Source organism: Coloeus monedula, assembly GCF_965178545.1.
Source record: "Coloeus monedula genome assembly, chromosome: 20".
Taxonomy (NCBI): Eukaryota; Metazoa; Chordata; class Aves; order Passeriformes; family Corvidae; genus Coloeus; species Coloeus monedula.
Window position 1 is genome coordinate 6253677 of NC_138800.1, and position 12396 is coordinate 6266072.

The following is a 12396-nucleotide window of genomic DNA, read 5'->3' on the forward strand; positions in this document are numbered from 1 at the left end:
TTGTATTCCAGTCCTGGTGGATGGCACGAGGCCCTGGCAACACCCGGAGCACGTATTGCTCCCTCACAAACAGGTCTGGTGCAGAGCAGGGAGGCCAACAGGCCTGTGCCAGCACAAGCACCCCTGGGGCACCCACAGAACCACACCTGCACTGTCAGGCTGGCACTTCACTTCCAGGTCCACTGTAGACAGACAGAGCTTGTTGTTCTCCTGCAAAGCTGCCGGCTCCTTGGGGCCCTTCATGGAGCTCCCCACACTGAGACGGCGCCCCACAGTCGTCACTTGCTTGTAGAACTGCTTCCCGGTGATTTTGTGGTCAAATCCCAGCCAGCTGAACTTTATTTTCACCCTGTTGGGTTGCAAAGAGCATGAGAGCTGCAACACAGGGTGAGGAATCAGAGGCAGTAACACTGCTGAGGAGTCAGGAAGGCTGTTTGTGGATGTAAGGAATTGGTTTCCATCAAATGGTTTCAATCCAGAGCTCACTGAGATGCCTTCCCTGGGCCAACTTGGCACAAATCAATATAAAAATCCTTATGACCAGGAATAGATCAGTTTTCCTTGCTAACTCCCTCAGTTTGGAAAGTCCCACTTTCCACAGGTATTCACCTGCTAGTGGCAGGCAGAAATCCTCAACCTAAGTGGTGGCAGCAATAAACAGCATGCAAGGGGTTCCCTGTCTACTCCTCCAAATTCTTTTTGCCAGCTCTTCCTAGGAATGGGATTAGCCTTGGAGGAGACTTACGAGTAGTCCATGTCTTCTGGTCCTGGGAAGGGCTCCAGGGGCCAGTTGAAGAAGCAGTTGAGGAAAACGAGTCCTGCACAGCTTGCCCAGACAAGCAGAATAAGGATGAAGGAGACCCCAAAGTCATATATAACCTGGAAATCACAAAGAAATATTGTTTTGGCTACAGGAGCAGAAAGACACTTCAATATTCTTGGAATTAGGTCCAAGAGGAACTGGGAAAGAACATCAGGATACACTTAAAATGGGTTAAACTCAAGTGGTAACAAAAACCAATCTTGTGACAAGGACTTTCTTGGAAAACCAGCAGGAACTTCCCTGCACACCTGAGACTGCAGTGAAACATCCCTGGATCAGAACTGGGTGATCCAGCCAGGCAGCCCAGGTAACCATCCCTTGTCCCTTCAGTCCTATTTGCCAGCAATAAATTATGTTCAAAGCCCTACTGTGGTTGTGGTGACAATCACACAGATAATCCATATATATATATATATATATATATATATATATATATATATATATGTGGATAAAAAAAATTATCTATATATACACTCCTTAGAGATTAACAAAGCAACCTTTTCTAAAAAAAAAAATCTTTAGTTTTTCACTTCTACTTGGCATTTCTAAAATTTTCTATCTGCTACATTCTTGAGGCAGTCACTTGGGAAGTCTTTAATACAGACAGGAACCGAATCTTGCAAATGCACATCTCCAAAAAAGTGCTTCAGCCAACAGTCCCTCTTTCTTGCCACATTATTGCTAAACGGGGCAAGATGCCAGCACAACACCACCAGTCACGAGCCTTGATCCCAGGGCCTCACCTTGATTCCTGGAAAAGTCACAGCAGAGGAAGCATAGGAGCCAATCATCAGAGCAATGAAGGTGGAACGAAGGTCACCAAACATGTTGGGCAGCTGGGGAGAGAGAAAAATCAGTTGAAGCAGGTTGCTGCCAAGGGAATGAGGCTTTCTCGAGAAGATATTGGCATTTAGGATTAATTCTCCTGGATACCGGAATGTGAAGCAGCCAGTTTTACTCAGGCATGACTTAGCTCTTCAAGATATTACTCTGCACGTTGCACTGGTGTCTCCAGAGACAGGGAATGCCTACAACCCAAGATTTATGTGCTTACTGACGCTGCTTCTTTCCAGACTGACAGCATATTTTGCATTGGTCACCTTTAGTACAGGAGCATTTGTTTTTATGAGTTCCTTACCCCAAACTTGTAGCCACCACCTTTCCTCTCCCACAAACATGTGCCCAAATTCTCTATTTATCACCCTCTTTTTAGTCAAGGGTCGTTAGACACAAGCTGCAGTCTTTAACACACCCTGCAACACCTTGAACCGCCAGCTTTGTTTATGCACCTTGGGTCAGCACCCAAATCTTTTGCAGCAGACCAGAAAGTTCCTGTTATAACAAGAAGGAACAGAGGCAAGCACAAACAGTGCTGCTGTTTGCATTTCCATTTCTAGCCATCTCCATGGCTCCTTCTGTGGCAGCAGACTTTCTCTGCTGATCATTTCTGCATCACTGGGATGGCTCAGATGCCTCAGCACACTATCCCAGAGCTAGGTGCAGGGAAGGAGTCACAAACACCAGATATCCCAGGATTTATTGCTCAGCACACAGCTACTGGGCCCTGCTGCAATCAACACCTGGCATTACTATTGCTGCCACCCACCCCACTTCACTGCCTGGGCTCCCATCAGGTGTGTTGGCTCTGCTGAGAGCAGACCAGGCTGGTTCTGCAAGGATCTGTTGGGAAAGCAAAGCTCTCAGCAGGGACAGCCAGCAGCAGTTCATGGCAGCCACTTCTGCCACCTGAACAGCAAAATCACTCCCAGGATGGCTCAGCAGCCCCTGCTTCCACTCAAGATCCAAAGGCACAGTGGGACAGGCAGAAATAACTGGGAGACCTTCCTGCTCTCCTGGGAAGGGAGGAACTCCCTGTTTTCCTAAACAATCAGAAATGAACAAGTTCCCATCACTCACTAATGCTGGCCTGGAAACTGGAAATTACAGGGAGAAGCTTTGAAGCTGTCAGGCTATGGAGAGCTCAGCTGATACCTCCTGAAGCTGGTCAATGGGCAGAGATTCTGCTGCAGGCTGGCAGATTTCCCTCCCATATCCTTTTTTTTGGGTCACTTACTCCCCAAATTCACTTGAGCATCACTGCCACGTCAGCCTCAGAGGGCCTCAAAGCAGGACACTGCAGATGCCTTCTAGGACTGAAAGCACAACCAGCCCTTCATCTGTGCAAAGAGGCTGCTGAACAAAACGATTCAGAGAATATCAGCCTGAGCAAGCAAATGCTGCCATCACACTCCCCTTGCAGGGCTGAAAAACAAATCCATCTTTCCCAGGAGTAGCATATAAGGCAAGCAAATCTGGCTTGTGTCACGGCGTGTTTACAAGGCAAGTATTCCTGTGCAGGAGCACTCCGGGACCCATCTGGCTGTTTATCATCCCTGTGCCTCACTGCAGAGCTTCCTATGCAGTGCAGGCTCCAGGTCCTCAGATAACCCCGGGCTGGGGAGCAGCAGGAATGATGTGCTGAGCCCGATGCTGCCCGTGAACCCCAGAGGAGGAGGAGGCAGACGAGGCTGCGCTGCTCTGCGGAGCATCCCCACACCCATCGCCGATCCCCGCATGCGGGAGAGCTGCCAGCAGGCTGCTCTCGGGAGCTGCAGACAGGAAATGGCAAAAGGATCCAAAGGTCTGTTACCAGGCGCTGAAAAATCTCCTCCTGGAAGCAGTGGCCTAAATTTACACACTCCCAGAAAGCAGCATCTGCGGAGTGGAATAGCTGAGGGTTGCAAAAAAGGCTAGTCACTGTCACCAGGTTGGGCATTTCCTTCATCCCAAACACCCCAAACCTCAAATAATGTCCAGAAATGACAACAAAACTGCTGCTCCTGCTGGGGAGCTCAGGGCAGGGCAAGAGCTGCACAAACACAGCTGCTTCTTGGCTCGGGCTGGTTTTCCCAAGAGATCCAGAGTCCACAAAAAGCCCTTTTCATACAGCAGGGAAGCAACTTCCAGGTGGATCCTCCTGCTCTGAGGGCTACTGGAGACACAGAACAGGCAGCCATGACCAGGAGAACCCAAGGCTGCTTCTGCCTTGACTGGGACTGAAGTCCTAGAAAGGCTAAAGACTTCCTAAAATCCAATTTGGCACCAAGCAAGCAGCTAGATTAAAAAATTGGACAGAAGAGATTTAATGTCTTATCCAGCCCAATCAAAGAAGAAACTGCAAACATTGAGAACTTGGAAGGAAGAGAAATGTGGGACAACCTGGAAGGGCAGAGGGGAGATGAAGGGGGAAAAGTCCCTTCAAGACAGAAAACCTCTCAGACTGTGCCAGCATTGACAGTGCCTGTGCAGGTCTCATCTAAAGACCAGCTACAAAAATAACATGCAATATTTACCAAGTCATTTTTCATGCTGTCTTTATAGTAGCAAGCATTGGAAAAAATGAACCACAGAGAGGAGAGAGAAAAAAAAAAAAACAACAAAAAACACAAGCCATGGAGCAACTGAGCTCTGTTTTTCTGCCACCAAAAAGGATCTAATCCTCATTCTGATCTCATCCCCGCAGGCCAGAAGTGACTCCTCCACTAACTTCTGCCCATTCTGGTATGACAGCTCCAATTCTGCAAGACCTATGACGACAGGAACTCTAAAGCTTCTTGTTTAAAGGTTGCTAATACTCAATGTACTATTAACTTTATGCCCTGTCACAAAGACACTCAGTCAATGTTGCCACACGTAACTGTTTATTACTGGAGTCCTTTATTGCAGGGCTGTAATCTTAAACTGATAAATCATTTCCTCTTGCAGATTTTTTTCCTCATCTGCCCTACAGCGAGTTTAAAATAATTTATATTGTTTTCGAGCTTTTCCTTGGAGACATTCCATATACAGAAAATACCACAGCATTGCTACCAAACCCTGTTTCCCTCCTCTTGCAAGGACTATTTGAAAATACAGTGGAAAAAAATCAAGGCATTGAGAACTAGACTACTGAAAAATGGTATTTTTGTTCAATTAAACTTTGTTTTCCCTATTGGGGGTGTATTTGGAAGTTACACAGACACTAAAAATATGCTCTCAAAGAAAGCCTCGAACTGCCCCCTCTGCATATGGAAACTCCTGTTCCCATTCTCCAACAAACAAAAGCTCACAGAGACCTAAGTTTTCCTAATATTTCCAAGAAAGAAGATTCCCTACACAGAGCTGTCCCCCCCCCCCCTCTGATTAAAGGGGGCTGTTTGTAGCAGAAAATCAGAGCAAAGCAGCTGTAATTCTTTGAAAGGAAAACAGGACAGAGAACAATCTATAAAAGGCTCTTTGTGGTAATTTATCACACATGTTTATTTCTTTGCATGAAACAGCTTCGGAGCAGAACCAGCGCCAGATTCCTGTGTTGCTGTCAGAGCCACCAACACAGATCTGTTTCCATTTCCAATCTTCACTTATATTGGCCAAGACCAAGCCACAGGGCAGAAATCTCCCCTCTGCATTTTAACAACAGGCACAGCCTGACCTTGTTCCCAGAACTGGGAACCATTTGCTGGCTGCCCCCTCCTCCCCAAGCCACAGACGAAGCACCCCGGAACAGCAGCTTGTTTTGGCTCCACAACTTGCCATGTGCTCTCATGATACCCTGGGGACTTGTTACTGAAAAAGGCTTCAAACTCAAGAGGCAAAGCTTTGTGGAGCACTGTCCCAGGCTCTAATCCTCAGAGATCCCCTTTATCCCTGTCTGAGGGTCCCTGCCACAAGATCACACCACGTCCCAGGAGGTGTCAACACCTGAAGCCCCACAAGCTGGGTTTCAGGGACACCCTGCCACAAAGCAGCAACCAAACCCTGCTTGGGGTGGCTGAGGACCACTGCACCAGTGGGTCTGACCCATTTCCTGGAGCGCCCCGGGTCACCTGCAGCTGGCAGAAGGGAGTCACCACGCTGTGACTGGTGCACACAGGTGTGTGCCCGGCGGCCAGCACCTGTGCCAGCCAGCCCGAGCTCCCCAGCACCCGGAGCCAAGCAGGGCTCAGTGCCTTGGTAATGAACGTCCTTACAAAGGTCTTTTGAGTGTCCCCTTTCAGCGTTCAGCCCATCTCTTCCTGGGCACAAGGCAGAGCACAGCATGTTCGTCACCCACAGCCTACAAGCCACAGGCTTGTCCCTACATTCCTCCCTCGCCTGCCTCCAGGGGCCACAGCTGGAAGGAATCCACGAGGTATCACCCTGTGACAGCAGAAGATGGCTCTTGACACACCAAGTGCAGCTTGCATGCAGAATGATAAAGCTGTAAGCTGCCAACCACCAAAATACAGCTGGTTCCAATAGTCAGTGGCACAGCTACACTTCAGAGCAGGTGAAGAAGTGCTTCCCTCCCACTTTAGGCTATTTTTAATCACATTCACACACTTCAGGTACTGAGATGCCTCTGTGCAGCTGCACAGGCAGCTACACCTGCCTCTGGATTTGAGAAGTCAGGCCTGAAGCCACCCCAGCTCTTTGCAGAGTACACCTGGAGGGGATGGACTCCACCTGAGGCATCTGTGTGACCTCAGAGCATCACTGCTTGCTCCAGACCTCCTCAAGGCTTGGATCTCTTTTTGGAAGATCTGACCTTTTTCCTGCTGCTGCTCTTCCTTGGCACTGCAGACCTAGCTCACTAATGAGGGCACTAATAAGTGGCTTTGCTTACTCCTGCTGCTAAAAGCCACATTACAGCACACCCAATCTATTCCTGCCCTATCCTGCCCTCACTCCTATCATCACCAGTGGCTCTAAAATAAACTGTGACCCCTTGACAACCACCCAGAGAGACAATAACCAATGCTGGCAGCAGCAGGATGGGAATCCTCTCCTCTCCCACAGCACTAGTGATGTGCTCCTCTCCTTGCTTTTATTTGAAGTGTGGCAGGATGACATTTGCTCCATAGTTCCTCAGGGTCACAGCCAAGGCTTCCAGTGAAGAACACCACATATGAAGGAGAGAGCAACATCTGCACAGAGTTTTGAAAGCTTTGAATATATGAAAGCAGCAGCAAAAGCACGGTACACAGAGTGCTCTGTAAAGCCAGCCTTTGCCAAATTTAGGTCTCGGGAGCTCAGCCAGTGTCTAAGCCTTGTCCAGTCAGCGTCTAAGCCCTGTTAAATTAGAGGTAACTTTAACAGGAAGTTTTGCTTCAACAGCAAGTTCAAGGTAGTGCAGTCCAAATCTGAAAGTGCTCAACTACAGCTCTGGGGGAAAAAAAAATTTAAAAAAAAAAAAAAAAAATCTGTGCTTCCCAGGCTTGTTTTCTGGGCGACTTTCCACCCAGCCCTGTTTGAGCCACACTGACAACAATCAGGGTAATGAGGCAGAAAATAAAGCAGTTATTTGGAGAATGATACTGCTTCTGCCTCCAGGCAGAAAGAACCCCCAAAACATAGAGATCCAGCTGACAGTTGTTGACCAAAGCTTTCCATACAATCCTGAACATATCCAAGTGGCCTGTGCACATCCAACAACACAGCATTTCTAAGGATGCCTGTAAGGGATTCTCAGCCTTCTGAAAAGCAAAAGCTTTTGTGATCAAGAAGAACCATTTTCCCGGGGCGAGATGCAAACTGTGCTTGCAGAAAGCTGGTCATACCCAGCTGCAAGGGTTTGTGCCCTGCTGATTCTTCCTGCACTATGTCAATGCTAAGTCCAGTGCAAACACACATCCAGCCTGTGCCAAGCAGCTGAGCACTGGATGTACAGGCACATGATGAGGCCTAGACAAAAACACTTCCTTTTTCCCCCTCCCCCCACCTTCACCTGAGATACAAAGGGCAGGTGGGAAAAAAAAAAAAAAAAGGATTGGGGAAAACAAGCTTTAGAATAACAACCAAGGACTCACTCCCAAGGGTGACTGACCCTTTGTACCAAACACAAGCACGTGCTATTCAAACCACAAGTAGAAGATCCACTTTGTTCTTTCCTGCCAGCCCAGCTCACAGCCACAGGGAGGGATAAAGCAGTCAGGTAGTAACTCCTCACTTACCGTGAGCGATGTGAAGGTCATGCACATCCCACCAAAGCCATTCAGAGCCAGGGCAATGAATATCAGCACGGACAGAGCTGCAACAATAAAAAACCTCCCCTTAGCTTCCACTGGGTGCAGAGGGGAAGGAGACAGAGCCCTGAGGGCTTTGGTCCTGACACGCAAAAACCTCAGCGGATCAACACCCTCAGGACATGTCTCGGCTGTTCCTGACCCAGCACCCATCTTCCCCCCAGCCACACAGACTGGGAGGGACAGGGCTCTCCTCCAAGGCAGAGCTCAGGACAAGATGGAAGGGTTCCTTTTCTCTAATGAACAGACTCGCTGATGCAGCTTGTCTGATGGCTCTCAAAAGGAAGATTTACTTGAACAAACTGAATCCAAAGTGTCATCTCACTATCTGCTCTTGAGGAGCAAGCTCCATCTATCTCTGGCAAAAAAGCCAATTACCCATTGTGTGCTGTTACCTATTTCCCAACCCTGAAAAAGCCATGAACTCCTTTGGAATTGCTCCTTTACAGGACCTGGCCCTGCCCAAACACAAAAACTAAGAGACCTGGGTATCTCAGATGTTTGGCCCTTGCTACACTCTCCACTTGGTGTTGTGAAACACCAGCCCTTCCCAGAGCCACTTAGCTCCCTCAGGCTGGCAGATTGCTTGGCTTGCGTCCCCAGCAAGACCCCAGTACAGCACTGGAGGGTGACAGTTTGAACTCTGCTTCCCCAAAAACCCCAAACCACAGCCCTGAAATGCTCCCAGCTCAGCAGAAAGGTGCCGACTTACAGTCTGGGTTACTGGCACCGTACGCGATCATCACGCAGGACACAGCAAAGCAGGCACTGAAAGGGAACCAGAGCCATGAGTTTCTCACAAACAGCCTCACCCACAGTCAATTACAGCTGCTTCCACCTCCTCAGTGCTTTGCAGGGCAATTTCTGTAAGAGGGAGGGAAGCTGGCAATTCAGAAAGAAAAATCCAGGGAAATACCCAAATATTACTGGCAAACAAGTATGACAGGCAAGCCTTGCACAAGGGCTGAGGCAGGAACCTTTCCTCCCAGCACTGACGCAGCTCTGTCTGGACCCAAATTCCCACTGGTTTTCCAGCACAGTTTTTCTGGCCCTCACCTCGGGGTGACCAAAGGCGGCAGCAGCAGCAGCCCTTGTCCTGAGCCCCAGCACTCAATTCCTCTCTGGTAGGGACTGACTCAGACTTGCCCTGTTTTTCCAACTCTGCCCACAGGCCAGTTTGGTTTCTGATCAAGTTCACTGCATTAAAATTGTGACAATTAAAACAGTGCTGGGGTCCACTGATTGCAAAGGTCACTAATCCCTATGTGCCATGACAGAAGCAGTTGACAATCTTCTGTTTGAGGCAGAAAGCAACACACCACATGGAAGAGAAGGGCCCTGGGAAAGGCAGCAGGACATGTTTATCCCTGAGTTAACTCCCCAGCCTACGAACAATGATGTAACATCTTGGGTTTGTGCCTCTCAGGACATAGCTCCCAGCCCAAGGAGAAAGCTACCCTCCCTGACTCACAAATGACTCCGCTCTTCCTCCAGGCTCCATCTGGACAGGGATCACAGAGCAGCACTGGAGAGCTGAAGTGTGGACATGGAGTTCCAGGCCCTTCCCTTATGGAGCAATTCACTGTGCTGGCTGAAATCACCCCAGAGCTGCTCTGCTGTCCTGTGCACAACTCCCAGCACATCCCAGCCCCATCCCTCAGACGCTTCCCAAGGCTGCAGGGACCCCACAACAGGCACAGCACCCAGACAGGGTGGGAATTGAGCCCTCAGCCCACCCCTGGAGCCCTGCACACCCACCTGCCCAGCAGCCGCAGCTTGCGAGGGCCGTACTTGTCCATGACAATTCCCAAGGGCAGTGTGATGGCACTGAGCAGGAAGGAGCCAATGGTGAAGGCCAAGTTCAGCATTTCATCCTGGGCATTGCAGGAAGGCCATTTGTGCTCTGAAGCTGTGCTGTTCTCGTCCTCAGAGCTGTTGGTGGTGGTCTCTACACAGGGTGAGAGAGGACAGTTAGGATGAGGCTTGAAATGCTGCAGGAAGGAGGAAAGGGAAAAGCCCTGCTGGGCATATGCCCTCCACAGTCCAGTTTTTATTCTAATCAGTGAGAAATGGAGAAGGAGAGCAGCAGAAGGATGAGGGAAACCTGATGAGCTCTGCTTTGAGCAAGGAAGGCACCCAGGGGACAGGCATCCCATGCAGCAGCAGGGTAAAAACCTAAGGATGGAGATTCATTAATTTATTGAAACAACTACACAGCAATGACCTGGCAATTACAGGAGACTAAAGCCAGCTGAACCTAAAGGGACTGATACAAAAATAAGGTCCTCCTAATCTACAGCTGTCATGTTCTCAGAGATCCTTTCCCTAACAAAGCTAACGACAGCTACAGCCAAATCAGTTATTTTGGTTCCAGACACCAGGCTGACAAGGCCTGGCACTGAGCAACAGCCTGCTCAAATGAAAAGCTTCCTACCCTCACTGCAGGCATCAGGATGAAGAATGGCTTTGCAGTAGCCACCCTGCTTTGACTGCCCTGGCTCTGAAAAATCCTTCCTGGATTTAACTACCCTGTTCCCAGGGGGCCTTGGCAGCTCACCTGCCTTCTCTGTTTTTTTAAAGGATTGATACATCTTTAACTCCTGCCCCGTAATTAGCATTTTCTGTTCTTTCAAAATGGGTTTAGGTCATACAGATCAATTATATCGCCAGCTTTCTGTTCTTGCCCTTACATGAGGAACTCTGCATGCAAACTCCCACGCTGAACAGAGCCCACGTTGTGTAACCGAGACAGAAACAGGACAGTTCAAAAAAAAAAAAAAAAAAGGAAAGAAGTTCCCTTTTACTGCCTCATGTCAACTCTTCTCCTGTTACATGCCTATCCCAAGGTTGCTTACAACTCCTCGAGTGAGTACGTGTGCATTCAGACTCCCATTAACTCACAGCTCCAGTGCACTCCACCTCTCCTTCTCCCAACACTTCCCTGGAACCTTTGTTGGTATGACAAAGCACTTGCTCCTTGCTGCTGCTGCAAGCCAGTGATATAAAACACTCTCCTTCATATTTAATAATTGATCTGACAAAGTTCAATATTAAAGGAGGAACAGAGAGGGAAGTCACTGACATAACCACCAGCATGAAGTGAGGCTGGAGATTCCCAGCGAGCCCTGGCTGGTTTAGTTAATTAGCAGGAATCCCCCATGTACTGGTGACTTCACATTCACTGCTTGGTGTGGCTGGTGGAGGAGATCCCCTTGGCTGCTCTCACACCCCCCTACATCTCTGGAGTTAACACAGCCCCATCTTGCACCTCCCTCCCTTTCTACGCAAGCCTCAGCCCCTCCAACTCTTAACTGGTTTCACCCTAGCTCTCCCAGCTGCTCTAAACCACCCTGCCAGCTTTGTGTCCACTGCAAACAAACCTCACTCCACCTTCCTGCCATTAGGTATCAGCAGGAACTCAGGCACTGATATCTGAGGCTTTGGAGCTGCTTGCAAACCTTCCTGGGGCCCCTCCCAGCACTCCCAGGACGGCAGGGGCATTTCTCCCCATTTCCATTGCTCCCACCAGCATCTTTGCTAAGATGGTTTCAAATTGCCCATGTTCCTTTCCACTGCCATGTGCTCCTGATCGATAACTTAATCTGCCCCTTCTCTCGCCCTGTTAGCCATGGATAGCCAGAGTAAGCAACAAATATCCCCAAAATGTCACATGTGCCACCAGCAGCACCTCCTCTGCAAGGAAGGCAGCACTGCAGCCCAAGGCACATCCTTAGAAATCAGTCCTGGACAGACTCTGGGAGGCTCTCTGCAGTTTTCACCCACAGCATCAAGGCTTTTGGGCTCTCCACAAAGATAAATTCATAGGAAACAGATGTGGGTGAGAGGTGAAACTCGGGAAAACAAGGAAGGGGGGGGGGAATTGACAAAGTAGTAGCAGTTTCCCTGTGTCAGCACTCTCCAGAGACAGCTCAGCTGCGGAGTGGAAGGAGGGTGGAGGGACACGAACAATGCAGTGACCTTATAACTTGTGGCTGCACGTGTCAAAGCCTCAGTAACCCTCCCCACAAAGAGATCTCAAAACAGAAATATTCAGCCTTTAAAGCTGGAGAATATGAATTCCTGTTCATGTTTTGATTTGTTCAGCTGCTGCACGTCCCCAAAGAGCTTGCACAGCACACACCTGCTGGCCCTCCCATAACCAGTGTACACAGTGGGCACCAACAGCAGCAGGTGATGAGGACACAGCTCAGAAAGCTGTGGAAACAGCAAAGAAATTTGCCCCCCTCTGAACATTTGCTGCAGCCTGAAAGGCTGGGAATGGGACACCAAACTTCACTCCCTGCCTGTTACAAATGACCTTTACAGCAGCTCAGCTCCGGCTCCAAAAAGGGGCCAGGCAACAGTGCTATGTGGAAATACAAATTGTGAAAATAGAAGCAGCTCCTGAGCAACAAGATCCATTGAGGCATAATGGAAATGATTCCAGCAGCCCTTGGCACCCTGACATGCCCCTGATCCTTTGAGCCACCTCCATAAATAGAACATTTTGGAGCAGCTGCAGGTGTGTGC

General features: G+C 49.1%; 1 protein-coding gene across 7 annotated transcripts in view; it reads right to left on the reverse strand.

Annotated features, from left to right (window-relative positions):
• The window catches only part of SLC43A2 (solute carrier family 43 member 2), a 33951-nt gene that overhangs the window by 13491 nt on the left and 8064 nt on the right, over positions 1 to 12396 (reverse strand). For all 7 annotated transcript variants that reach the window (XM_082294608.1, XM_082294613.1, XM_082294611.1 and 4 more), the window contains 6 exons: positions 9625 to 9814; positions 8579 to 8634; positions 7795 to 7871; positions 1567 to 1659; positions 746 to 879; positions 147 to 349 (listed from right to left, as the gene is read on the reverse strand). In XM_082294608.1, the coding sequence (XP_082150734.1) occupies positions 147 to 349; positions 746 to 879; positions 1567 to 1659; positions 7795 to 7871; positions 8579 to 8634; positions 9625 to 9814 (753 nt within the window). The remainder of the gene's footprint in view (positions 1 to 146; positions 350 to 745; positions 880 to 1566; positions 1660 to 7794; positions 7872 to 8578; positions 8635 to 9624; positions 9815 to 12396) is intronic.